Source organism: the organism of the source record quoted next (assembly GCF_019968985.1).
Source record: "MAG: Porospora cf. gigantea B chromosome Unknown PgB_NODE_294_length_23643_cov_237.926, whole genome shotgun sequence".
In the NCBI taxonomy this organism is placed as follows: Eukaryota; Apicomplexa; class Conoidasida; order Eugregarinorida; family Porosporidae; genus Porospora; species Porospora cf. gigantea B.
In genome coordinates, this window is record NW_027178891.1 from 1 (window position 1) to 23,643 (window position 23,643).

At 55.4% G+C, this 23,643-nt stretch overlaps 16 protein-coding genes across 26 annotated transcripts; 8 read left to right on the forward strand and 8 right to left on the reverse strand.

The window, feature by feature from the left end:
- Positions 1 to 177: 177 nt before the first annotated feature.
- On the forward strand, positions 178 to 756 carry KVP17_003752 (uncharacterized protein; the record flags this gene model as incomplete). The annotated part of the gene is made up of 1 exon (XM_068521376.1): positions 178 to 756. One exon carries the CDS (start codon positions 178 to 180, stop codon positions 754 to 756), a length of 579 nt encoding a protein of 192 aa, XP_068375813.1.
- Positions 757 to 1,121: 365 nt separating this feature from the next.
- KVP17_003754 (uncharacterized protein) lies at positions 1,122 to 1,418 on the forward strand (the record flags this gene model as incomplete). Its single annotated transcript, XM_068521378.1, has 1 exon — positions 1,122 to 1,418. One exon carries the CDS (start codon positions 1,122 to 1,124, stop codon positions 1,416 to 1,418), a length of 297 nt encoding a protein of 98 aa, XP_068375815.1.
- Positions 1,419 to 1,810: 392 nt separating this feature from the next.
- Positions 1,811 to 2,962, reverse strand: KVP17_003747 (uncharacterized protein; the record flags this gene model as incomplete). Of its 2 annotated transcripts, XM_068521366.1 has the most annotated exons (3): positions 1,811 to 1,952; positions 1,980 to 2,430; positions 2,458 to 2,869. In XM_068521366.1, the coding sequence occupies 3 exons, from the start codon at positions 2,867 to 2,869 to the stop codon at positions 1,811 to 1,813; spliced, it is 1,005 nt and encodes a 334-aa protein (XP_068375803.1). The 2 variants fall into 2 exon arrangements, with proteins under 2 accessions (XP_068375803.1, XP_068375802.1); XM_068521365.1 differs by lacking the exon at positions 1,811 to 1,952 and having other exon boundaries at positions 1,967 to 2,430; positions 2,458 to 2,962.
- An 18-nt stretch (positions 2,963 to 2,980) lies between these two features.
- On the forward strand, positions 2,981 to 4,192 carry KVP17_003749 (uncharacterized protein; the record flags this gene model as incomplete). Of its 3 annotated transcripts, none has more annotated exons than XM_068521369.1 (2): positions 2,981 to 3,302; positions 3,401 to 3,783. In XM_068521369.1, 2 exons carry the CDS (start codon positions 2,981 to 2,983, stop codon positions 3,781 to 3,783), a joined length of 705 nt encoding a protein of 234 aa, XP_068375806.1. The 3 variants fall into 3 exon arrangements, with proteins under 3 accessions (XP_068375806.1, XP_068375805.1, XP_068375807.1); XM_068521370.1 differs by lacking the exon at positions 2,981 to 3,302 and adding an exon at positions 3,811 to 4,192 and having other exon boundaries at positions 3,439 to 3,782; XM_068521368.1 differs by lacking the exon at positions 3,401 to 3,783 and having other exon boundaries at positions 2,981 to 3,328.
- A 143-nt stretch (positions 4,193 to 4,335) lies between these two features.
- Positions 4,336 to 4,839, reverse strand: KVP17_003753 (uncharacterized protein; the record flags this gene model as incomplete). The annotated part of the gene is made up of 1 exon (XM_068521377.1): positions 4,336 to 4,839. The coding sequence occupies one exon, from the start codon at positions 4,837 to 4,839 to the stop codon at positions 4,336 to 4,338; it is 504 nt and encodes a 167-aa protein (XP_068375814.1).
- A 12-nt stretch (positions 4,840 to 4,851) lies between these two features.
- Positions 4,852 to 6,258, forward strand: KVP17_003750 (uncharacterized protein; the record flags this gene model as incomplete). 2 transcript variants are annotated; one of them, XM_068521371.1, is made up of 1 exon in its annotated part: positions 4,852 to 6,258. In XM_068521371.1, one exon carries the CDS (start codon positions 4,852 to 4,854, stop codon positions 6,256 to 6,258), a length of 1,407 nt encoding a protein of 468 aa, XP_068375808.1. The 2 variants fall into 2 exon arrangements, with proteins under 2 accessions (XP_068375808.1, XP_068375809.1); XM_068521372.1 differs by having other exon boundaries at positions 5,236 to 6,258.
- Positions 6,259 to 6,356: 98 nt separating this feature from the next.
- On the reverse strand, positions 6,357 to 6,863 carry KVP17_003761 (uncharacterized protein; the record flags this gene model as incomplete). Its single annotated transcript, XM_068521389.1, has 1 exon — positions 6,357 to 6,863. One exon carries the CDS (start codon positions 6,861 to 6,863, stop codon positions 6,357 to 6,359), a length of 507 nt encoding a protein of 168 aa, XP_068375826.1.
- An 80-nt stretch (positions 6,864 to 6,943) lies between these two features.
- Positions 6,944 to 8,419, reverse strand: KVP17_003760 (uncharacterized protein; the record flags this gene model as incomplete). Of its 2 annotated transcripts, none has more annotated exons than XM_068521387.1 (1): positions 6,944 to 8,419. In XM_068521387.1, the coding sequence occupies one exon, from the start codon at positions 8,417 to 8,419 to the stop codon at positions 6,944 to 6,946; it is 1,476 nt and encodes a 491-aa protein (XP_068375824.1). The 2 variants fall into 2 exon arrangements, with proteins under 2 accessions (XP_068375824.1, XP_068375825.1); XM_068521388.1 differs by having other exon boundaries at positions 6,944 to 7,891.
- A 23-nt stretch (positions 8,420 to 8,442) lies between these two features.
- KVP17_003755 (uncharacterized protein) lies at positions 8,443 to 9,250 on the reverse strand (the record flags this gene model as incomplete). Of its 2 annotated transcripts, XM_068521379.1 has the most annotated exons (2): positions 8,443 to 8,541; positions 8,570 to 9,250. In XM_068521379.1, the coding sequence occupies 2 exons, from the start codon at positions 9,248 to 9,250 to the stop codon at positions 8,443 to 8,445; spliced, it is 780 nt and encodes a 259-aa protein (XP_068375816.1). The 2 variants fall into 2 exon arrangements, with proteins under 2 accessions (XP_068375816.1, XP_068375817.1); XM_068521380.1 differs by having other exon boundaries at positions 8,519 to 9,250.
- Positions 9,251 to 9,325: 75 nt separating this feature from the next.
- On the forward strand, positions 9,326 to 10,326 carry KVP17_003756 (uncharacterized protein; the record flags this gene model as incomplete). 2 transcript variants are annotated; one of them, XM_068521382.1, is made up of 2 exons in its annotated part: positions 9,326 to 9,448; positions 9,475 to 10,326. In XM_068521382.1, the coding sequence occupies 2 exons, from the start codon at positions 9,326 to 9,328 to the stop codon at positions 10,324 to 10,326; spliced, it is 975 nt and encodes a 324-aa protein (XP_068375819.1). The 2 variants fall into 2 exon arrangements, with proteins under 2 accessions (XP_068375819.1, XP_068375818.1); XM_068521381.1 differs by having other exon boundaries at positions 9,326 to 9,427.
- Positions 10,327 to 10,445: 119 nt separating this feature from the next.
- Positions 10,446 to 13,664, reverse strand: KVP17_003759 (uncharacterized protein; the record flags this gene model as incomplete). Its single annotated transcript, XM_068521386.1, has 1 exon — positions 10,446 to 13,664. The coding sequence occupies one exon, from the start codon at positions 13,662 to 13,664 to the stop codon at positions 10,446 to 10,448; it is 3,219 nt and encodes a 1,072-aa protein (XP_068375823.1).
- Positions 13,665 to 13,687: 23 nt separating this feature from the next.
- Positions 13,688 to 14,119, forward strand: KVP17_003748 (uncharacterized protein; the record flags this gene model as incomplete). The annotated part of the gene is made up of 1 exon (XM_068521367.1): positions 13,688 to 14,119. The coding sequence occupies one exon, from the start codon at positions 13,688 to 13,690 to the stop codon at positions 14,117 to 14,119; it is 432 nt and encodes a 143-aa protein (XP_068375804.1).
- A 210-nt stretch (positions 14,120 to 14,329) lies between these two features.
- KVP17_003758 (uncharacterized protein) lies at positions 14,330 to 16,321 on the forward strand (the record flags this gene model as incomplete). 2 transcript variants are annotated; one of them, XM_068521384.1, is made up of 1 exon in its annotated part: positions 14,330 to 16,321. In XM_068521384.1, the coding sequence occupies one exon, from the start codon at positions 14,330 to 14,332 to the stop codon at positions 16,319 to 16,321; it is 1,992 nt and encodes a 663-aa protein (XP_068375821.1). The 2 variants fall into 2 exon arrangements, with proteins under 2 accessions (XP_068375821.1, XP_068375822.1); XM_068521385.1 differs by having other exon boundaries at positions 15,668 to 16,321.
- Positions 16,322 to 16,533: 212 nt separating this feature from the next.
- Positions 16,534 to 20,847, reverse strand: KVP17_003751 (uncharacterized protein; the record flags this gene model as incomplete). Of its 3 annotated transcripts, XM_068521374.1 has the most annotated exons (6): positions 16,534 to 16,799; positions 16,828 to 16,984; positions 17,014 to 18,387; positions 18,416 to 18,697; positions 18,726 to 20,050; positions 20,079 to 20,847. In XM_068521374.1, 6 exons carry the CDS (start codon positions 20,845 to 20,847, stop codon positions 16,534 to 16,536), a joined length of 4,173 nt encoding a protein of 1,390 aa, XP_068375811.1. The 3 variants fall into 3 exon arrangements, with proteins under 3 accessions (XP_068375811.1, XP_068375812.1, XP_068375810.1); XM_068521375.1 differs by lacking the exons at positions 16,534 to 16,799; positions 20,079 to 20,847 and having other exon boundaries at positions 16,927 to 18,387; positions 18,726 to 19,976; XM_068521373.1 differs by lacking the exons at positions 16,534 to 16,799; positions 16,828 to 16,984; positions 17,014 to 18,387; positions 18,416 to 18,697 and having other exon boundaries at positions 20,011 to 20,847.
- A 116-nt stretch (positions 20,848 to 20,963) lies between these two features.
- KVP17_005308 (uncharacterized protein) lies at positions 20,964 to 21,362 on the reverse strand (the record flags this gene model as incomplete). Its single annotated transcript, XM_068515113.1, has 3 exons — positions 20,964 to 21,020; positions 21,049 to 21,250; positions 21,277 to 21,362. The coding sequence occupies 3 exons, from the start codon at positions 21,360 to 21,362 to the stop codon at positions 20,964 to 20,966; spliced, it is 345 nt and encodes a 114-aa protein (XP_068375827.1).
- Positions 21,363 to 21,444: 82 nt separating this feature from the next.
- Positions 21,445 to 22,188, forward strand: KVP17_003757 (uncharacterized protein; the record flags this gene model as incomplete). The annotated part of the gene is made up of 1 exon (XM_068521383.1): positions 21,445 to 22,188. One exon carries the CDS (start codon positions 21,445 to 21,447, stop codon positions 22,186 to 22,188), a length of 744 nt encoding a protein of 247 aa, XP_068375820.1.
- Between the last annotated feature and the right edge of the window lie 1,455 nt (positions 22,189 to 23,643).

The following is a 23,643-nucleotide window of genomic DNA, read 5'->3' on the forward strand; positions in this document are numbered from 1 at the left end:
CAGGCCGCCCTCCCCAAGACTCACCTCCCAGACCGCGTCAAATCCGACAGATGGTTCTCTAAAATGCAGCTCTTGGCGCAAAAACCTGGGAGGTCCCCATCAGCCATGTTAACTTTGTCGAGCGGCACCACACTCATGACACAAGGAACTACGTTCTTGCCAGAGTGTGTGCTGAGAATGTACGTCTTCCAAGGAAAGAATTTCGCGAAGCAAACCCCTAGGGATGCGGACGCGCTGGTCAGGCATCATCCGTTAGTCCGAGTCGGGCTAGGTCCGCAGGAGTACGACACGAAGGTAATCGTTAGAGGGGCGGATGCCCCTCTGTTCAACGAGTGGATCATGTTCGACTACAGACGAGAACGATATGTGACGTTCGAGTGCTACGACAGAGACGCTTTAGAGAGCAACGCTCTCTACAACGGCAGCGGCAGTCTGGACCTGATGGACTTCGTTCAGAGCAAGCAACGGTCCAAGAACTTCGAGATCAAGCTTTGGAGAGCCAAGAAGGGCGGTAAGAAGGATGATGTGGGCACTCTGCTTGTGCACCTCGAATTGACGGGCGACGCATCACTCCATAGCGGGTCCAGGGTTTGGCATCTTGAGGACTACGAGGGGGGTGAAATCGTTGCTGCGACTCGGAAGACTACATCGAGCAAGAACACCACGTCCGAGACGTCGTCCAACCAAAAGCGCCCATCATTAAGCCTGAAGCACTCCACACACAAGACGTCGAGCCTCTCCAGAAGCAATAAATGACAATCACTGCTTTCGACATGTGACTCGGTGAGCAAACAATATCAGATCAAGCCTAGCTGCGGTTAGATCAACAACAAATAATCACATCAAGGTATTCGGGAGGATCAGGTGCGGCTTCTTGTGACAAAGTACATTCCGACTTGCATCCTTGGAATTCTTCACGGCTTGAACTGGAGGTCTCCAGTAGCGGAGTTAATGTGAAGGTCCATCGCATCTCGAGCATGTTTTTTTTACGGATCCGCGAAGGCCACGGAGGTCAGACAGAGCATCTGAAAAAGCAAAGCAGTAGCGATATATTGCATTAGGAGGTAGTGCTGGTGGGTCTCTGTGTTGCCAGAGTCATGATTACGTAACCTCCAGTGGAAATGGCTCACGTGTGTACTGTCTGTCGTGCAGGAGTTTCGGCGCATGGTATCTGCAAGCCCGACTGTGTTGGCATTGGGTGCGTGCAGGTCATCGACCGCGAGGTTCCCGCAGTCATGTGCAGCGCTGGATTCGTTTACGACAGAGAGCAGGAGTGCTGCGTCATGGATGAGGAGAGTGAAGCCATGTTTTCATGTCCTAATGCCCATCTGACGGCTACATGTGCGCTCTCATCGATGGCACCTGTGTTCGTGAGAACAAGGGAATCATGGAGTCCCAGTGCCCTGCCGGAAGCGTGAGCGACGCAGATCTTCACCAAGAAGCGTGAGCGACGCAGATCTTCACCAAGAAGCGTGAGCGACGCAGGAGACGCCGCTCAGACTGAGGACGTTCCTGTCGAGATCTTCACCAAGAAGCGTGAGCGACGCAGGAGACGCCGCTGCGGCCTGTCCGGCTCATCTGGAGACCGTTGAAGACCTTTGAACTTTCCGTTTTGTTAGACTAAACCTAATGCTTGAAACAACTCTCGGCTTATCCGCATAACCAAAATCTCAACCATCAGCTCCTAGCTCCCGATCCGCAGTAGGGACAAGAGGAGTGATTCTATTCAGTCAAGTCGAGATTCAGGTCCTTATCGATAATTAGCAGGCCCACACCGCGCAAAGTAAGCGAATGTCACAAGCGGCGGCACTTAAACGCGCGTAAAGCGTCGAGCTAATCTGTGGATGTCCACGGTCGTCTGACAATTCGGACAGACAGCTCGACCACGCAACCACCTCTCGATGCAGTTGTCGTGGAAGCAGTGGGAGCAATCCGGCAACTCGACTACAGCGCTGACTGTACTACCCTATCGCTCCCACCTATTGACCGGCAGCAGCTCCATACATATGGTACAGTGCGAGTACAGCGAGGAAGGAGACCATACTCGGTGAATGGGTGACTCATCCACGTCCCCACAGAAAGACTTCCTCGGTAGTGCTGCGATAAGCCGGTCAGTGAGCCCCGCGCTCGTAGACCAGGGAAAGAATTCGGGGGGTGCCTCAGTCAGAGTGAGCACGGCACCAATGGATGTCAACAGGCTGGCCAATCGAAACCCACCAGCCATAACGTTCATGGAGGCAAGAACCATTAGCGGCACTGGATCGATTCTGCCATCGAACAGTAACGCTAAAAGGCTACTGTGAACCGTAGCGCACAGCGTGAGAAAAACCACAGGGAAGTGACCGACTGGGGCATCGAAAACCTCGGTGTGGCGCTGAAACTCAGGGGAGAGCAACACGTCCCTCACGTGGCACGGGAATGCGTAAAGGCCTGTCTATGTTGTAGCCGTTCACCTACCGACGCAGCCCACTACCCACGTTACGTACTTCACCAACTCCGTCGGCAGCACATGCTGGTGCCTGGAGATAATTTCTGCCGTGAGGAAGGGAATATTGTACATCTTTTCAGGAAGGGTGACCTCCGAGTCCAGCGAAAATATATGGACGAAGAGGCTCCCAAGCATCAGGAATTGGACATGCCACGCTAGACCGCCTAAGTACTGCATACGGCTCATGTTAAATAGAAGATGTGGGCCTGGGACAATCAGCACCGCCAGCAGCTTCTGAACGGGAGATGCGTCGCATACCGCAACCACCAGCAACAGAAATATAGTTAATGATCGGAGCATGGGATTGGCATCGCCTGCATGGCTTGCGAGCGAGGGCAACAGCGCCATGCCAGCGGGGACAAATAGGATAGCCGAAGACATTCTGGCAACCAGCACGATGAGCAGGATGCACGGAAAGCACACACAGTCAAGAAGTACGACGAACACCAGCCGGGAGCACGAAGCCAGGTCCATCTTATAATACTAAATAAAATGTTCCTTGTTGCCGCAGTGCTCTCCGGACTGGTGGCCGCCTTCGGAAAGCATGGACACGAAGCCATCGCCATGACAGCCATGTCAGGCATCAAAGGCCCGGCCCTGGCGAACCTTAAACGTATGCTGGGAGGCAAGGACGCCGTAGACGTCGCTTTCTGGGCTCACAAGGTAGAAAAGCTCTATCCCACGGGGGGCTATCATGTGCAACCGCAATCAGAGGACAACTGTGGACAAGAGACGAAGACTATGGACCTTTCCTTCTGTGACGACGGCATGTGCCTCGTTGGAGCTATGAAGCACTTTTACTCCAGGCTCATGGGTATGGAATATTTGATTAAGTATTAATTTTATTGATGTTCTATATTCATTTACGTTTTTTATTCGGCATTCCCTGATACGTTGATTATTCTGTGCCAGGACAAGAATACTCGGAGAAGTTCACCTCTCCTCCGAATATGAAGTTCACCGACGCCGACGCCCTGAAGTTCCTTGTGGGCCTTACGGCCGACATGCATCTCCACTTCAGCTTTGGGCAAGCATCGGATCATTTGGGTCGGGATATCAAGGGAAAGATAGTGACGCGAGAGGGTGAGCGTGATATTACGCTTTGGGACTACTGGAACGACGAGCTGGCGCAGCTGGCAGTCCAGCTTCGACCGAACTGGTGGTTTGGGGGTTGGACGCACATCAACGGTATGGGGGCTGGCTACGTCCGCTCGCAGACTGAGGAGTTTGGCACCACGTTGGAAGAGAACTTGAAAGCTTTCGACAGGTGGGCCCTCGAATCCAGAGCTGACTAGTGAGACTTCACGTGATCCCGTAATCAGCTGCCGCTATCGAATGAAGGGTCAGGACGTCGTGTCCGATGGTTTCGTATTCAATGACCAAGATTTTAACCAGCACTTTTGGACCTTGAAGAACAAAGTCCTGGTCGCTGGCGTCCGCCTCTCCATCGTTCTTTCCAGGGTTCTCGAGACCCAGAGCGGCGGAGCCCTCCGTAAGGGGAGCAACATCGTCGTGCCAGTGGACGTTGACGTCATTGTTGGGAGCAGAACGACACCGCTTTGGATGAGGAATCTCCTCCTCAACTCCGGAATATTCCTCGCCGTGGTCTTCCTCCTCTGGGTGCTTTTCATCAGATCCGGGTCAGCTAGACAAGCGACGCAATCAACCGCTTCTGTGACTAGGAAAAAGGAGCGAGTCCACTGATGTATCAATCACTTCTACGACAACCTTATGACACTGCTTCTCATGAATGGCTCAAAATTAATATCCTTAGGACATAGCGTGGTTCTATGTCTGATGGCGACTCAGCTTTGGGAATTTGATTCTGGGCTCAGTTTTTTAGGCGCCTAGTTTGCTGGTTGGTTGGGGTAGTCTTTGCGGAGTTGGCTGGAGTTGACCTTCTCGATATAGTGCTTCTCCTGCTCCTCCTTCAAACGAGACTTGGCCTCCGCCGACGCCTTCAGCAGCTCCTCATCCAGTACGTCCGGGTCCACGTCGAGGCCTTCCAACGCGAGTCGCTTCCGGTAGAAGAAATCGTCAGCCCAGACAGGCTTGCTGCGAGCGTCTGCTTTTCCCCGTGGGGCGTGGGCCTTGTTGACCGTTAGTACCTGGCCGTAAAGCTCGGCATCGTGCATGTTCGCGATGGCTTCGTCGGCATCCTCCTCCTCCTCGAACTCGACGAACCCGAATCCCTTATGCTTCTTAGTCGTGCGGTCATCTGGGATATCCACGTTAAGGACTTCCCCAAACGGGATGAACGCAGCTCGTAGCACCTCCTTTGAGACGCTCTCTTGAAGGCCGCCTACGAAGAGTGTGCGCTTGAGAGTACCACCCTGTAGCACAGAAGTCATATTCTCTTATTTATGCGCAGGGGTTTGTATTTTTTGGTTTCCGTTTTTGCACTCGCTGGCAGCGTGTTAAAAGTCCCCGAGGGTCACTGCCACCCCCGAGCAAAGCATGGAATCTATCTGGGGCTGAGTCAGGACGCTGACTACGCGTATGGCGATGCATGGGACGCCTTGCGGGACCTGGAAGCGGTTGATACCATGATTCAGTCGCTGGAGAAAGGACGCGGCCAAGCCGTGTTTGGTCTGCAGGTTTACTTTGACAAGACGCACCCCATGACTGGCAGTAGCATTGTATTCGCCAGCCATCTTCTCCCGAAGGTTCCAGGGCAGAACGGCCTTAACGGACAACGTCTGTCTGGTGGATCTTGCGTTCGCACACTCGTAAGTCAATCGAATTACATGCACTACGCGTTGTACGATGAGTTCGGTTGGCAGGGGCCTCGAGACCCAGAGGGTAATGTGTTCAGCGCACTCTTCCATCAGGCAGCCGTGTGGACGGACGACCCTGTGTATGCACATACACGAGTGGCTGTGGCACTAACGACTGGCTTCAGCCATTACTTCGACTCCACGCAGCCGGATGGCGGCCCGCTGAGTCTCGACGCAATCAATCGAAAGTACGCCAACAACTTTGGGTCCTACCAGGAGGATTTTGAGGGTCGGCGAGTTACGCTCGTAGAGCAGGCTACGGTTTGGGAACCGAAGGTCCTCTATAACGGCAGTTTGGTGGACACCAAAGATGTATATCAAGCCCATGTAGTCTGCGAGAACATGGACTCGTTGCTGGCGAAGCATGGATTGGGTCGCGTAGCTCTTAGAACTGACTTTCTGGAGTTCGCCAACGAGGTTGCTGGGAAGTTGAAAGGTCACGGCATTGACATCGACGTTGTCGACCCTGAACCGATTTCAGGGCGGATTCACGAACTACATCCCAGGTGGGAGAGGACCTGCTATCCCCGCCCCGAGGACAGAAATCGACCAATGCTGCCCCACCAAGCGGTCCCCCGTCCACTCGTGTACGTGGATCCTCCAGTGCACACGAGCCATTCCGTGGCGAAGTGCGAAAGCGAGTACCCCGACCCTTTGTCAGCCGCGTTCGTCGACCGTCTCGCGAAGTCGCAGGGTATTTATGTGCTGCTGGTTTCACCTCAACCGCTCGAGAGCGCGGACGCATACCTCGACGTCGTGGGTCGCCACTGCCCAGCGACGGCAATCCGCCCTAATATGGACGAGGAGCAGCTGGACGCTGCCTATCGATCGTGCCTGCACGAGTTCTATGACCCCTTCACCAGTTTCTGGGCAGAACATGGCGTACCTTCAGTTGTCGTTGTCTTGCCCACCCAGAAGATCACTACGGAGCTCTATACGTCTACTATTCCCCACGTTGTCGCCGATACGTTGGAGAAGATCCAGAAATGTTGACCTTTTGATTATTTTTTTGTCGAACTTTCGGAGCTTCATCCTGTCGAGGTTCACGCTCAGACTTGTCGGGGGCTTCAGACAGACGCCGCTTGCACCGCTCAGTCCTGTTCCGGAGGACCCAAGTAGTCCTCATTGATGGTGCCTACGGCAACCATGCTTGACCCTTCGTACTTCACTCCTTGCAGCTTCAAACGCACTTCACTGTTTGGTTTAACAGTAGCTTCTCCATCTGTCCATATACCGTCCTGAAATGTAAAGTCTTCGGGAATGAGCGTCTTCGTGACGAATATACGAAAGGGACCACAGTTGGCGAATATGCCAATTGAGTTCACATGCGTTACGACCGCGTCGACCACTTCTCCTCTGAACGGCTTCAGCACAATAGCTTGGTATTTTACATGCACTACCACCATCCCCGTACCATCCTGAACTCTGCCCTTGTCAGCGTGCAGAACCCTCACCACAGACAGGACGTAGCCGTACTTACCGGTGCACTGCCCTTCCACCTCCTGTCGCAGCATATTCTCGATGTGCTGGTCGTAGTGAGGCCCTAGCATGCAAGGCTTGACGGAAATGTTCTTCCACAGATCAACCAAAAAGTACATCGATAATGCGGAAATTCAGGGTTCACACTCACATCCAAGCGTGCTTATTGCATAACGTTACTCTGGTCAAGTACTGGATGTTAGCCAGTATTTCCCCCGCCGGTGTCGTAGTCTCTCACGATAGTCTCCAGGCAGTCTTGATTGCGTATGGCGAGATTTTGGAGGTTCTGGAAGAGCTTTGTAGTGAGGTCGATCTCCTCAGTTAGCACTTCGTGAGACTCCAGCAAGTACAATTTCAGCTGATGTAGCTGACTCACTGGGACATTTTCTAGCTGCTCCTCTGAAAACTTGTCAGACGTCAACGACAACGATGACGCTACGTCTTTCGTTACGGCCAAAGCAGATCCGCTAGTCTTTCCCATCTCCGCTGACCACCGTCCTGTTTGCCACTCAGGAGGGAACCTCTCTTGAGGAGCTAACTGAATCCCGCCGATGATTTTCATGACGTGAAACACGCCTGCGCTGAGAAGGAAGTCCATTCGCTGCCGGTCGACAGCTCGCTTCTGCCTCTTCTGGTCTTCAGTGGGCTGTGGTTGATACCGCCAATGAAGAAACCAAGTGAGGATCATTCGGCAGTCCGATCGAGGGAAGACATTGCGCTGCTTCCAAATACCGATCGTCTTCAGATAATTGTGCACTATGTCAGCGGGGACATCTTGTGACTGAAACTCCTGCTGGGCACGCTGTAGAAATAGTAGACCGGGTTTAACGAAGGCGGTTTTGTCCTTCTGGACAAGGTCGTTGAACAGGAAGAACAGCGCCAACTGCCGGTGCACATCCCCAGCAGCGCAATAGGCGCTGCCGAGTGCAGCGCAAATCTCATTGGCTCTATCTGGCCACTTGCGTAAGGTCACAGATGCAGTTGTAATGCTGCTTTCTGCCAAGTTTACGTTGGCCAGAACCTGTTCCAGATTGCTGGGGAAACATGCTGGGTCAAACTCCACAGGGTCAGGTTTTATCTCTATCGGCTCGGGTGCCGACCAATCTCGCCGATCGTGAATCTCACGAGATGCATCTCGTCGTGGCATGCCTCTGTCTCTCGGTACATCTCTGGGCACATCTCTGGGCACATCTCTGGGCACATCTCTGGGCACATCTCTGGGTACATCTCTGGGTATGCCTCGCTCTCTTCGATCGAACCGCGCATCAAACCTCCTTGATGCATGAACTCGTGAATCGTGCGTCTGCCGTCTGTCGTCTTGCCAGTGCCTTCGTTCCGCCTCCGCTGGCAGCCGCATGCGGTCCTGGGGCCCTTCAGGCACTCGACCCTCATCGTAAAATCTGTTAGGCGGCCCCTGCCGTCTGTACCGAGGGTCCTCGAAATTCGAGGGTCGCCTGGGCACCTCGTAAGGATACGATCCAGCCGGGAACTGCCGTGGGGCATGGCTCCGATACGCGTCGTAGAGCGGAGGCCGAATCTGACTTGGCGGAGGTGGAGGACGGAACTGGCTCGCGTAGGGCACTGAGCCATCTCCTTGTGGCCAGCGGTAGCCTTCGCTTACTCCCCCGTCTCGCTGAACATCTTGTTGATGTGACCGACTCCACGGTGGGTCCATAGAGAATTAAGGAATTACAACAGTTAACATCTTTGAATGACACTATTGTAGTGGGCTCCCAGGGACAGGTAAGAGGCGTGGAAAACGATGCGCAGGGGTTCAGCCAGAGACTTGGCGTCGTTCTGCGTGTAAGCCACCAGGTATACTCACGTAGGTGGTTTCGAGCAGTGTGTCGGTCTTCGAGGCGAGCCTATACGTCGTGATGGGAAGTCCCAGCCCGCGGCACAGCGCCACCAGTTCCGGCTCACCACCCCAGGCACTCGTAGTCGCGAGGGCGGTGACGTAGTCGTCGAAATTGGTGAACTCCTCGACTGAAGCCGGCAGCACAGCGGCGAACCAAGCGTGATCTCGCCGCATCTCTGTGACAGCCAGCTGGCGCAGCTCGACGTGCGTCATCGCCTGGCCGCGCAGACCGAGCTGGTGGCCCACACTCCTAAACAAGCAGTTGCCGTCGCCTGGTACGGGGTGAATGTCTAAATCCCTCTCAGCCAAGCCGCGTTTCAGAAGTGAGAACTCCATAGCTTGAATGTCTTCCACGACTCCTGCGGCATCCTTGCGAGCCGCGTGTTCCTCAAACAACCGGTTCCGCCGGCGCTTTTTCGTCTTGGGTGTCGGCGGGCAAGGGATCGGCGAGGCGGTCCCTGGGCTGTCCTCTGGAGGGCTTGTCAACAAGGAATCCAGCGCCTCAAGCAGCTTCTTCCGCTGGTCATCGTACTGTTGATGCAGTTGATGTGTCTTGTCCGGCCGATCACGAAAGCGGCGCAGCTCCTTCTTCTGCTCTTTCTCAAGGCGTTCCAAGTCTTGCAGTAGTCGCTTACGCTGGTGACTCATGCGAAATTCAGACTTTTGCGCTATCCCAAGCGAACTCCACACGCCAGCTTCGATGACCACTAAAAGACAATTCAGATGATAGCAGTTGATCTATTTTCGGCGACGGGCCTCCTAACGGACGAAACCATGCGCAAAATCCTGGTGATTGGAGGGTCAGGAGGCGGGAAAAGCTCAATGGTGAGCGTGATTTTTAATCAGGTGAGAGAGAGGTCCTCCGTTCACAGTATGCGCCCCACGAGGTTCTGCACCTAAAGGAGACGGACCAGTGTTACGCCGTGGTGGTGCCCTCCACAGCCTTAGTGAAGCTCGCGATCGTGGATATGCCAGGCCATGTGCTCTCACAAACGTCCGAGGTGGACCCAACCATCTTCGAACACGCGGCCGCCGTGACCTTTGTTGTGGATCTGGAGACCGCAGGAGGGTCCTCAGACATTCAACAAGGGCTGGCGATTTCGAAGAAGGTACGCGATGCTAATCCCGAGGCCTACCTGTACTTTCTGCTGCATAAATCAGATATGTCTGCGGAAGAGAACGCCAGAGAAGTCATGGTGGCTATCAGAAGCCGTCTGGACCGAGATGGAATCCGATCTCGCCTTCAGTTTTTTTCGACCTCTATTTACGACAAAACTATCTACGTAGCGTGGTCTACGATAGTCAGACGACTGGTACCCTCCAGAGATGTCTTGGAGGAGCTCCTGTCAACCCTGGTCCATTGTTCGGGTTTGGAGACGGGCTTTCTGATTGACTTGCGAACGCGGCTGACCATGGGCGGCGTCTGCACTCGCCAGCAATACTCACTGGCCTCGGAGACGCTGGGTCTGGCAATCGAGATGAGCGACATCTACCGCCCTAAAGACTTGCCGGTGGACCAGCCAACAAGGTGTTTTGTGCAGCTCACGTCGGGTGAATGTGTCTACCTGCGTGAGGTGGCCCCCTGCCTAGCAGTGGTCTGTGTTGTCCGCGAGGAGAACTTCGACCGGCAACACCTCGTGAGACCTCTCGAGGCGGTAGATATGCAGATCGATTTTAATGTGCAAGTGTTTCAGCGGTCATTGGTGGATCTCTACGGTCTCTGAGCCATTTGGACCAGTGGACCATCGGTGACTCCGTGCCGCGTGCGACCACGTCAGCGCTCTCGACCCAGGTGGCCAACTCGTCTGCCAATGTTTCGGACGGGTTGGCGTGTTGTATGATGTCAGCAGATGATATTTGGGCTGCATGTAAACTGTTCTTCAGGCTCACCTCGACGAAGCAACTCCCACGTAACTGTGGCACTAAGCAGGTTTAACAACGAAAACGTGCGAACAACTCGCAGCTGAATTGCCTCTGGCGCCATCAACAGTAGCAGGAAGAGGAAAAAGCCCTCCTCCTCTGACGGCGCCTCGGTGAACTGTCCGCAGAGTCGGAGCGTGAGGTCGGCTTGGTGTTCCACGACACCCTCGACCAGGTTCGCCGGCCACTGCCTTAGCTGCACAAAGGAGCTGCCAGTGGATCGCACCGCGAATAGGCATGCGACAGATTGCAAGTCGTTAGCAGACGGGTGTGACGGTAGGTCGCAGCGGAGGCGGTGGGCCTCGACGCGGCCCTCAAGGGCGTTGACGAAGGCTAGCATCCATAGGCTTGGAATGGACAACACCTCCGGAACGGCCTCCTCCACGTAAGACCTGTGAATCTCTCGGGCGGCTGCGAGTGTTTGCGGCCCCTGCGTTGTGAGGATCCCAGAGAACTGCGAGGGCAGCGCCAAAATGGCATCCAGGCTCACGAGTGCCCGCCCTCCCAGCAGCTTGCTGCAACAGTCTTTGGTCTCGGTCAAGGCAGGCATGCCGAGGTCTATCGTGCCGTAGTTGGCGAGAGCTAACCGATACTCGGCAGAAGAGTCTTCCGCCGATAGAAGCAGCAGCAACCCTCCTAGAGGAGCCAAGTATGGCACCGCCTTGCGGCAGCCGTGATCGCTGCAGGCCGTCGATGGTCTGCACAGGCCGCGCACGAATGCGAAGTGAGTCGAAACATCGGCCCCAACGTTGGTTTGGCAGGTGGCCACGAAGTCCTCCACTGTTGATCTGCAGTCCGATAGCCTCTGGAGGACCTGGGCATCCACTGGCACACTCCGAGCCTCAGTCACCTCGTGCACGTCACGTTCTATCTGCATGATCACAGCCGCCAGTGCAAGTTGATAGGCACAAATTAGACTGCCGCTACTCGGAGTCGACGGAAATAAACGACAGGCCACGTCGAAAACGCCGGCCTCAACGGAGTCCAAGAGCACCTCTTCCAGAGGTAGCGGGTCCAGAGTCAAGGTGGGCAGGCACGCCTTTAGAGTGAAGAAAAGGCGCCGCCAGCTATCAGAACACCAGGCGGTCGGCCGACTGACAACGTCCACGCACGCCTTCACCAGGTCGAAGACTGCACAGAGGACCTGGCTTCTTGCTGGTTCAGCAGTCAAACTCTTGAGGTACGGACTCAAGAACCCTAGTACCGAGGAGGCTTGCAGATCTTTGCAGGCAGTGACGCTGACGGCGCAGAGCTCTAGGATCTGGCTGACGACCTTGTGGTGCGACAGCGGCGCCTCAGCTGCCTTGCGCAGGTAATCATGCAGCAGACTTACTGTGACGTAGGGGTCTTCCACGTAATGGCCGGAGGCGGCCAGCACGGTGAGGACCTTCAACGCATACTCCGCCGACAGGATCATGGCTCGTTGAATGGGACTGCACGCGGTAGACACGCAGAAGCAGGAAACATCAGTGAGGCTCTGGTGGCACAACGCGATGATCGGCGCGTCGCCGAAGACAACCCACTGAACGATTGCCTCGTCCTCACACGAGATGCTTAGTAAGCCAAGGAGCTCCGCGCAAAGGAGAGCGTCAGATGTGTCGAAAGGCGCGCCCTTGTGCGTTCGCAAGAAGGCCACGGACCCGACAATGAGCTTGAGGGCGACTTCCTTCAGGATGTCAAGCACGTCTGGCGTTAGTAACAACTGCGGGGCCGCGGGAGAAGCGAGACAGATCGCAGTGAGCAGTCGGAGCAAACTCCTTTCCGAGTCGCCATCTAACGATCGCATCAATGCCGTCCAACGCCGGTTACTGTTGTCTCCGGATGTGAGCGCCACGATGATCGGTAGGACGGGGTGTGTAAACAGGGGATGGGTGAGGCCATGCATCTTTATGTCGACAGGGGCGTCGTCTGAGTTTTGATCGCTGAAGATCATATCTGAGGCTGGTAGTGTGCCGCTCTTGTAGCGCTGCAGCCAGACAGTCAAGTCGTCTTCACCCGACTGACTTCGTTGCTCACTCGCCCAACCGCCCAGCTTATTTCCGCTCAACCTCGCAACGTGTCCTAGAGCCTCGAGCGGTGAGACCAGCGGCTCCGAACTCGACATGGCCACCTGCAGCGTAAGCGGGGTCGGAAGGAGAAGCTCGGCCAGACAACGCACGGCGTGCTTCAGGACTGTCAAGTTCGTTGACCAGAGCAGTTGAGTGAGGGAGAGCTGGATTTTGAGGCTGTCGAACAGAAAATAAGTCCATCTCTCTAAACCGAATCCGAACGCCGCCACGCCCCCGCTCGTTTCCCTTGCTAACCGCAGAACGTTAGCTAGCGTCGACAGCGCCAGCACCTGCTGAGCAGGCATGGAGCTCTGGGACAGATGGAGAAGTTCTAGAACGGTGTATCCCGGCACCTCTGGCTGGTCTCCGTGATGGTGCATAGTCGGGTCATCTCCTACGGGTCGTCGGCCCTCAAAGTCGAAGCGCATATCACGGAGAACGCTAGCTTCGCTGGCTTCAACGATATCTGGCAGGGGATCGCACCAGGCTAACTTCGCGCGTTCAAGGGCTGTAACGGCAGTCCTGTCTCCGTTACCCAGGTCAATGATCAGCGCGTTAGAGTCTTGAGGTGCGGCCTCCGCAGCCTGCACAGGGCGCGCCACTGTTCTGGCGGCGTGTCGTTTCCGTAGGAATTCTGTGAGACGTGGGCCCAGTTTCTCCTCGATCTCCTCCTGTGCGGTTTGAATCTCGCTGGCAGACATTGCAGCTACGGTACAGTCGTTCTGGCCGAAAGCATCAGTGAGGTCGCCAGCACCGAGATTGGCTGCAGTCTCTCGGTTCAACTTCTCCGCCACGTGGACGGGTGCCCGCTGCCGCCATGGCAAGATTACCACTCCTGGATCGGTTGAAGGGATTACTCCCTGGTTGTCCACGTTTCTTTCGATAACATCCGATATCACGGTTTCGTCGAGAACCACGGGACCGATCTCCTGCTTTACGCGCTGCATTTGCTGGCGAAACTTAGACTCCTTTGGTGTTTCAACCGCTTCCGGTTTCTCCCTAGAGACTTTCACGAGCTTAGCTGCCGGTCGGAAGTGCGAGTCGGCCAGAAACTGCGCCTGTTCGGCCAGCAAGCTTTCCCATTCTGGGTCCATGCGAATATTCCGTAAATTCTGGTATGGATCAGCCTGAGACGGCGGGCATCGCAGCATTCGACGGTCTGTTGAGTGACCACCCTAATTCTACGTGTCCCCGTCTCAATGTATTCGCTGCTGATGAGGCTGGTTGGAACAAAATCACTACCATTCGAACCCGTCTGAATCGCAACTTCCAAACCTTTGAGCATTTTTTCCAGCCTCTTCGGCGAGAGTGCCCATCGAAATGGTATCTCCAGTCAAAGCCCCTACAGGAGAAGGAGCACGAAACGCGTCTTATGGGGAAGCGGCCGCTTGCAACTCTACTGCAGGAAGATGTTGAGTCGCAGCGGGTGACCGACGCGCAGATCACTCAAATAGTCGCCAAGATGAGCTCGGCCCCTCCTCTGTCAAGTAGCTTTACGAAGAACAATGTGAGCTATTGTAGATCCTCACACAGTCACTTGAGCCGTTGAAAGGGGCACCGGCGCCAGCTCCCGCAAAGTAGTGGACCTGATGTTTTGATTTGCGTGGCGTTTACGTAACAACCAATCCATACAAGAATTCGGGCCCACGTCCATGACTCATATTGAGTTTATTCAGCATACAAAAATAGTAACTTTCTTGGGAGTGACAAGTGGGGGGATTACTCGGGACGCTATACAGTGACAAATGCTTCCCAACCGATGATGGCTGTGCCGACCGTCGGACATTCCATGTCTCCTCTGGCTGGCGGAGGCAACAAGGCATTTTCGGCCTCCATAACCGCCAACACTGTCAATACAGCGACGCGCTCCGTGGTCAGACACGAGAGCTCGGTTAAGGCTCCCAGACGCCAGCTGCCTCCCAAACGGCCTCAGTCAAAGCGCCAGGATATCCAGGTCGCTTCAAAGCCTGACTTTGGCCCTCCGGAGGTGCGTGAGCGCGGCGAGTCCGTGGATGGACGTCCTCAGGCGTGGGTTACTGTTCCTGTACAGGAGGCAGGGCGCAAATTCCGTCCGAGAGGATTCTCCATCTCCTCCGAGAGCTCATCAGGCACCTCCACCAACTGGTCGACGAAATCCCGCTACCTTATGGCAGTGCGTGCAGGACCTACGGAGGTTCCTGACCATATCCTGGCCAAGCACAAACTCTTCCGTGCCAACGACCTTCCAAGTCCATACACCATGTTTTATTATGACGAGACGGCCCCCAATGACATTTTGCTGGCCAATGACTTGAAGAACGATCAGAAACGCGCTCTGAAAAGGGCCTTCTGTCGCACTTCCAAAAAGAATGACCGGCGTCGGTCCGGCAGCCGCACCAGCTCGATCGGTGGGACCACGACCTCCATTTCCTCCAGTCAGGTCGACCACCACTCAACGCGACAGTCGTCGCGTCGGTCGACTCGCTCCCATGTGAGGTCCGCGCCTATGGAAAGCGTCGTGTCACAACCAATCCAGCCGACCGTAGTGACGACCGCCAGCCTGAAGCCTGGTCAGAACTCCTCGACACGCTCCTCTACGTCTTCCTCCTCGTCCTCTTCGTCCTCCTCCGCCGCTCGCCAAGCCAAACCACGACATGGTCGCTGTTGCAATCGGGGATCTCGCGCCGCACATGTACGACAGGTTTCCTACACCGCGTCGACCTTGGTCACGGTCTCAGACAGCAGCTCCAGCTCCTCGGACCGCGAGCGCTCCACACGCACCTTCTCCAGGGCGCATGCGACCAAGGGCTCAACGCACAAACAAAGGAAGGCGTGCTGTGCGCCTCGACGTGCTGCGCAAATGGTCAGCGAAGCTCCAACTCACACCTCTGTGGCGCCGTCAAGTGTGGTGCACTCCGCTGTCCCGACAGGTTACACCAGCGCAAGTGCATTCCAGCTTAATCCTCTTGCAAGCCTGCATCAACAGGGTCCCCATCATAGCGTGTCTCATGCCCCCCATGGCGTGTCTCACGCTCCTTCTCACGCTCCTTCTCACGCTCCTTCTCACGCTCCTTCTCACGGCGTCTCACAGGTTTCTCATGGCCAACACGCGTCCGTGATGCACGCACCACGCGTCCCGCAGGACGTTTCGTATGTGCACGTTGTGCCCCTGTACGCCAGCCACAAGAACAACAATACTTTTCCTCGTGGCGAGTCCTTCACGAGCTCCACTGTGAAGTACATGACTTCCTCTCCCGACAGTTACGTTAGCTCCTCCGAATACACCAGCACCAGCTTCACCTCCTACAGCGACTCCTCCACCGGCCGAGCCCGCGAGAACCGCGGGAAGTGCTGCAAGCACCGCTGCTGTGAGAACAACGTCACCAAGAACCATTCTGCTGTCTTGCGCGGGGACTCTTTCACCGAGAGCTCTACCGCGGGACGCGAGCGACATTCGACTGAGGGAGGCCAACGCAACCCGTTCGTCTACGGATTCGATGATGCCATGAGCTTCACGAGCAACCACACCGTCCGAGACATCTACCCTCGCAAGCAGAAAGAGTGCAAACGCAACATGAAGTACCATAAGCGCAAGCTGTACTTCGAGGCGGATGATATGCGCGTGCCCAAGAGCGGTGGTACTGCGTACAGCATGCTACCCTCCTACAGTACGAGCTACAAGAACTACCCCGTCATCTGTTATGACGTTATTCAACCTGAGGACTACAATGGTTTCTTTCGGGAGAGGAAGGCACCTCCTAGGTACTTTTAAGCGAAGATGCGGTTAACGGATTTCAAGTGATATGTGAGCAATTCGTGAATGATGAAGCGAAATGGTGGCATTGGCGCGTAGTCACGATACTCACACGCTTTAAAAGCTGGTAGACGCACGTTAAAGATCACTGGTAACCACGTCTACTAGCGTCCTCACCTCTCAGGGGCAGTTTAAAGGAAACTGTCTTGTCTTAAGCCCTGCACCACAATTTAGCGGATGCTGTCTACACGTTGGAGATCGCAGATAACCGCATCCATACCGACCCGCTTCTCTGGGTCTAAAACCAGGCACTTCTTTAAAAGAGACTTCAATCCGCTGGGAAAGTCTTCGGGAATCTTGGGAATCTCCTTCTTTACCAGCAGTACGTAGGCGATGTGCTCCATAGACGTGCAGTCAGGAAACGGTGGGCGTCCTCCGAAGACTTCTACCAAAATGCACCCGAGTGCCCAAACGTCCACCGCTTCAGTAATGTGGCCTGAATTGATGGGGCCCCTCTGACTCACGGTCTTTGTTGTACAACTCAGGAGCCATGTAGCGGGGGCTGCCGGCACCCATGCCCGGCTTGATGGTGAGGTGGGTTTTATCGGGCTCTATAAAATGGGTCATGCCGAAATCGCAGATCTTGGCTTCAAGTGAATCACTGAGTACGATATTTTGCGGCTGTGTTGTGGGGGGATCCAACCTCTCACCTTCAAGTCTCGGTGAATTACCTTTCTATTGTGGAGGAAATGCACGCCTTTCGATATCTGCAGTGCCAAACTAAGTCGCTCTATCCAATTTAAGGGGGTGGGCTTCACGTGGTCCTTGCCGTGCAGAAGCATGGAGAGAGACCCTCTCGCACACAATTCCGTCACGATCAGAAACTCGCCTGGGTCGAAGGAGGCGCCGACGAACTCAACCAATGAAGAGTGGTGCAGCTTCGACAGTGACTCGACCTCCTTGACGATGTCGTTCCACAGACGCGACGACAGTTGTTTGGCGTCGATAAACACTTGTTTGACCGCAACCGGCCGTCCATGATACGTTCCCGACATCACCTTACCGAAGCTGCCCTTCCCCAATGCCTTCCCTAGCACCAGGGCGGACCTCTGGATGAAGCACTCGGCTGGCAGGTCACGAGGCACCTCGAGCACAAGCTTTCGAGGGAGGCGGCGTATCGCAACTGGGCTCGGCTCGGCAGCCTTCCTGTCCAGCGGAAGGAGCGTCAGGTGATTCATGGGCGCTGTTATGGTTGTTTTCTTGGGCAGCATCGTGTCGGGCTCCACCACCACAGGCCGCCCTCTCAACGGGGGAGGGACGAACGGCCTGGATGGAGGAATGAAGCAGTTGGGGTGGGGGCTTTTGGATACATGGATGCGCGGCCTCGGTAGCTTCGGTGTCAGGTTTGCTCGATGGTGCGTACCTAAGCACGACAGAAGTAACTGCACCAAGACACGGTAGTGGCCCGCGTTCAACGGCAGCTGCGACGACACGCTGTGGACGGCCGCCAGAACGTCGCAGGTGTGCGCTTGCCGACTGACAACGGCAGTTCCCACATCGGTCCACAAGGTCTGTGTAAACGCTAGGGGTGACTTGTCCAAGAACAGCCGGAAATGGATGAACGACGAGTGGTTGGCGGGCAAAAGCCCCATGTAGCGGATACGCGAGAACTGTTCTGCGGTCGTGGTCGTCTTGTCGGAATCGAACAGCTCCTTCAGGAACTTGTCAGGTACAAACTGGTCCAAGTAGCCTCGCTCGTCAACGAAGACGCCTTCGCACTTTCTCCCTAGGTCCAGGAACCTCTTCACTGTCAGTTGAGTCTCCACGTCTGTTTTGAACAGCATGAATTGGCTGAGGCTGACGTAGAGGAGGGTGCAGGCGTGCAGCCAAGGCGGCAGACCTCGAAGCGGGGAGGGGTCGACACGCTTAACATGCTCTATTCGCTGGAGAGCTGTGGCAAGCGTGTCTGCCACCTCCAACAAGCGGCTGTTTAAAATTAGACGGCCATAGCACTGGAAAACGGTGACGCCGAGGGAAGTGCCTTCCAGATCGCCCGCCCTATCAAGGATGGATAGCACCTCGTGCTGCGTTGTATTCGACCTGGCGCCTCACCACATCCCCCTTTCCCGCGTCACGCAATCGGATCCATGCCTTTGCGACCACGTTCAAGGCGCTCGTCTCGCTCAGTTCTGCTGCCAGCCGCGACGCCTCGCACGGCAGGCCCATGTAGTCCGCGGCCCATACGCTGGTCGGCTCCACGGGCTGCATCCCATCCAGCTGAGCGAACGCACCGGCTGCGTCGTACTGGGACAGCAGCGCCTCAGCTTTCACAACGCGGACCTGCTCGTCGGCGCACTGGTGCTCAAGTGCCTCATCGCAATGGAAGCATGCCAGCTGGGTCTGTGGGACGCGGGGCACTCACCGCGAAATCCAAGGCGTTCAGAGCGATGTTGGCCAGCGCCAGCCTCGAGTAGTAGGAGTACCGCGACCCCGTATCCTTGGCGATCTGCTGGTAGAACTCGCGAGCTTCATTCGGCTTCCCCTCTTCTTTCTCATAGAGAACTCCAAGCTGATACAGAATGTGAGAGCTCTGAGGCTGGCTGACGAGGGCAGCTCGGTAATGCTCGATAGCCTCTGAGATAAGGCCCGTCTTGTAGCAGCACAGTGCGATATGTTTGAGTACTTTTTCTGGCGATGACGCGGCTTTGTAGTGCTTCAACGCGTCCTCATACCGCTCCTCGTTCTGATATAGCCGCGCCAACTGCACGTGTGCACGTTGGTCGCCAGGGTTGGCCTTCACGAGCCGCTGCAGCTCGCTCGTAGCACGGGAGGCATGGCCCTGGGAGATTAGCAGGTCGATATGCTCATGCGTCAGGCTATCGCTGGGGCTGACACGGAGAACTTCTTCCAGGAGTGGTCCCTTCTTTACAGGATCGTTTTCTACTGATAACAACGCCCTTAGAACGCTGGACAACAATTCCGAAGGCTTGAATGTCGAAGGTAGGCTTAAAATCGCCACTCTCATGCTAGACTCATCTGGAGATTTGGTCAAACTCCAGAGCTGCTGGAGGACCTCCCTTGCCTGCGGTTCCTGACCCCTCTTGGCAAGGACGTTCGCCTGAAGCAATCGGAGCGGCACGTCAACTCGGAAGCCTGACGGGAAGGAGTGCTCGGCCAGCTGCACCTGCATCTCCACGGTTTTTCGTTCCTTGTGGACGTGCGCCGCGAACGCCACCAACCGATGGCAGCAGTATATGTCAAACGGGCCGCGCAGATGGTGGACATCCGTCTGCTGGAGAAGCTCAGATGCATCTTCCCAAAGGTCATCGTATGCAGCAGCCTCTGCCAGTCGCAGAGTGCGTGTACTCCTCTGGCACTCACTCGAACTAAAGTCACCATTCAGGGACTTTTGAAGGGGCGTGATGTACAGGTGGGCCTTTCTATCTTGTTTGGCGTCCACCACAGCCGTCTCGATGTCTGCTGCGTACTTCCGAACCAGATCTGCTCGCTTCAGCGAAAATCCGAGAGAGACTAAAAGGCTGATGGTTACAATGTCACCAGTGCGGACTTCATTCGCACAACGAAGGTTGTATAACGCCTCTCCTGCGTCCTGTCTAGCGAACAGGACAATGGCGGCTCGAACGTGCGTATCCGCCCTTAGTTCGGCTGGCATGGTCAAGGACCCGCGGATGACATCTAACACCTCTTCAGGGACGCCTGAGACACATGGGGCTGCGGTCTTTCGTACTGAGTGAAGGAGACCCATGGTACTCACATGCCGCCTTGTAGGCCGAGCTGACGCGTGAGAGCAAGGCCGCAGAGTCCTGAGGCGCGACGAAGTCTAGCCCCGGAGGGTACTCGGAGCCTCGACAGAGGTAGCTTACCAGGGCATCCCCCTTGAGCTTATGGAGCAGGCTGAACATCGGCAGGCTCTTTAGCACTGATCCGATGACAGCAGCGGCCTCTAGCCAGCGTTCCTCAGCCATTGCCTGAAGACCTCTGTAGATTTGGAGGTTGGACCCAACAAGGGACATCACGCCGCGCTCCCGCCTCTCTAGCGATGCCAGGCACGTCTCCCCGAGGCTGGAGGACGTGATGGGGTGCGGTCGCGTCACCGGCTTGGACTGGCTCACGAGCAAGTCAAGACACCTGTCAGTGGCTGTGAAGTCCTGTCTGATCAAAGATAAGAGAGCTTGCAGTCTGAGACCCTTGGTCCCGCTGAGCACTCTGGTCACTTGGTCCTTCAGCAGCAGCAAGTCCTCGTCTAAGAATCCCTGCATGTTGACGTCCTTCTTGCCGCCAAGACCGAAGTGCAGCAGAACGAGGTATCTGACGACGGGGCCCTCGCCCTGCGCCTCTTCTGCTGCGGCGCTCGCGGAGGCCAGCCTTTTGGGAACGACCACTGCACGGCACAGCAGCACGAATAGCCGAGCACAGATCTCTGTTTCAGTCAGAAGCTCTCCATAGTCGCTTCTGTCATTTGAGCTGGGCTTCGTGGAGTTGCTGTTCAGCTGCCTGGGTGACTTGGATGGTCCCCTTGCCATCACGCCTAAATCACGTGTTTTTAAAGGTCACAATCGACACGCAGACATATTACGATGCGCCATCAGGTGACATCGTAGCGACGTCGCCGGCACTGGTTAGCCATCACCAAGAAACTCTAACTCATGAGGCGGGTCTTCCTCAACAGAGGTCTTAACGTTTGTTTTGGAAAGGGCTGAGTGCGAGACTCAACTCCCACTCACAACGATGGCAAGGGCAGTCGGAACGTCCTCCGGCTGTTCCACCCAGACCCGATGGGGAATGTTCGCCGACACCAATTCTGAGGAAAGTTTCAGCAAGGCCTCTGTGGACTTGACTTCCAGCACGACCTTCGTCATGCGATCGAGATCGGACAGGTAGGCCTTCACATTTTCGTGCTCAGCGTGTTCGTGTAGCACTGCGACACTGTGAGCGAGTGTTTGCGGACTCACCTAGCATGGGCTCCTTGGGCCACAATCGGTCCGATGGGCCATGATCGAATCGATGAATTGACCACGATGTACTGGGTGAGATCCATAGGTGTTATTGGGGAAAAATTCTGCCATGTTTAACCTTGAGACTGGCGTCCTCCACCGACTGAATAAGCACGCTTTATTCCGATGAACAACCTTCAAGCTATCGAAGTTCGTAGGCTGCTTCTGGGCCAGTTCTTTGGGCTCAGGGAAGAGACAGCCGCGAGCAGCGCGCTTAGCGTGCGCCACGCTGCGCTGAAAGAGCAGTTCGCAGCTCCCGACCTTGACACGCTCCACACTGAGATCGAATCGCTCAAGGATTGCCTCTGCGCTGAAGTCGGTCGGCTGGCCGCGGAAGCAGACGCCATCCGAGTCGAGTTCGAGGGCGCGTCTAGTCAGGGGCGGGACGCGACGCAGCTTCGCGAGTACTGGAGCGTGGTGTCCACGGACGTGGCTGCGTTCGAGGTCGAGCTCGCTCAATGGTGGGCCGCGACGGCCGCCAGGTACCACTCCCGACGCCGAGCCATGCACGTGCCCGGAGAACGCACCATGCTGGAAGAGGCAAGGGACGTGCTGAGCCGGAACATTGGGCAGATGGACGTGGCCAACAGCGTGTTAGTGACGTCTTCCAACCATTTGCAGTCCGTGGTGGACATGCTTTCGAGCTACGGCGCGAGTATCGTCTGGTCGCGGGCCTACCTAACAAAGTTTTTGGCCGCTTCGCGGCACGAGGCTCTGTTGCGCAACGGTGCCTTCGTCTTCTTCCTGCTCTGCAGCGTGTTCGTCTTGGCTCGCAGAGGCGGGCTGATTTGGCTGCTGTCCTGGACGATCTTTCGAGTCGCAGATGGATCGTTCGGGTCGCAGACGGGGTCCTCCGCCGAGGCAGACTGACCTGTGTCTCCGGTCTCACCGATTGTAATCTTCTCAAGCTCGAATGCGGCAGCCTTCACGTGTGTCTCCGGTCCGTCTTATGTGCAGCATGTCTCGCATGCCTTTGTAGGGACAATACTAGACACCCAAGATGGGTGGGGCGGCAGGGGACAAATACTACGCGTGTTGCTCTACTGTTAACGCATTATGGTGTCTGGGTAAGACGCTGGGAGGCAGAAGCTCCCGTCAGATAGAAGCTCACCCCATGGATGGTATCGCCTCGGGAAGCCAGGGAAGCGGTACCCCCTCCCCCCAGGAAAGCCTGGGGATGGTCTTTCGCCCCTTTTCCTATGTAAGACAAGCGATTTGCACGTCAGCACAGTTCCGGGCTTCCACCAAAATTTCTTCTGGCTTCACCCTTCACAGGAAAAGTTCACCGATTTTCGGGTCGTTAGAATATTGCTAATGATCTTAAAAAAGAGAGTCAGTCTTGCTCAGACACGAATGCTCCCGCTAGGGAAGCGGTACCTCCTGGGGAGGCTCCCGCCAGAGAAGCAGTACCCCCTGGAGAAGCTTTTGCCAGGGAGGTCGAGGTATCGAATTTCCAGCGTGATTTGCTGAGGGAAGATAATAGGGCAAGGAGTCGGACTCAGCGACGATCGCTGATGAACGAAGAACGGGAGTCCAGTCAATATTTCCAGCCACGAAAACCATTTACGACGACTGTATCTCTCTGCGGTGACCCACTGCTGGCGAAAATGCCGACGTCCGCACTCGTCCGGGTGACATCGAAGATCTTGACGGTGCTTCAAAAAAGAGGATGTCGCCGTTGGCACCTGAAGGATCCGTTAGATTGAGAAGCTGGAGTTAAGAGAGGAGGATTATACTCACAATTCTCACTGCCTCCCATTCATCCTCCAGCGGCTCCAATCAGTAAGGGGACTGCATCTTTTGGCTCAGATTGCTGTGATCTGTTAACATCAGCGCAACACGCGTAGTATTTTTCCCGTACCGCTGGTCACCCATCTCGGAAGTCTAGTACTGCTGGCTTCTCAGATCCCCGCACACTATCTGGTGCTGCTGGTTGGGCTATCTCGAGAGGAAGCCATGCCTTTAACCGACCTGACAATGGTCGGGTTTGGGTTTCGTCTCTACAAAGGTAGAAGCATCCGAGGCCTGCAGCTGTGGCCGCTATTACAGCCAGTAGCGCGATGATTCCGTTCGACATTATGTGCAAGACGCACACATGTGAATGTCACATCTTCAGCACTACTTATAATGTGAGAAGATAATCAGACTGATCCTTCTTGAATGTCTTTACTTATAATGTGAGAAGATAATCAGACTGGTCCTTCTTGAATGTCTTTGCTAAAAATGTGAGAAGATAATCAGACTGATCCTTTTTGAATGTCTTTACTTATAATGTGAGAAGATAATCAGACTGATCCTTCTTGAATGTCTTTGCTAAAAATGTGA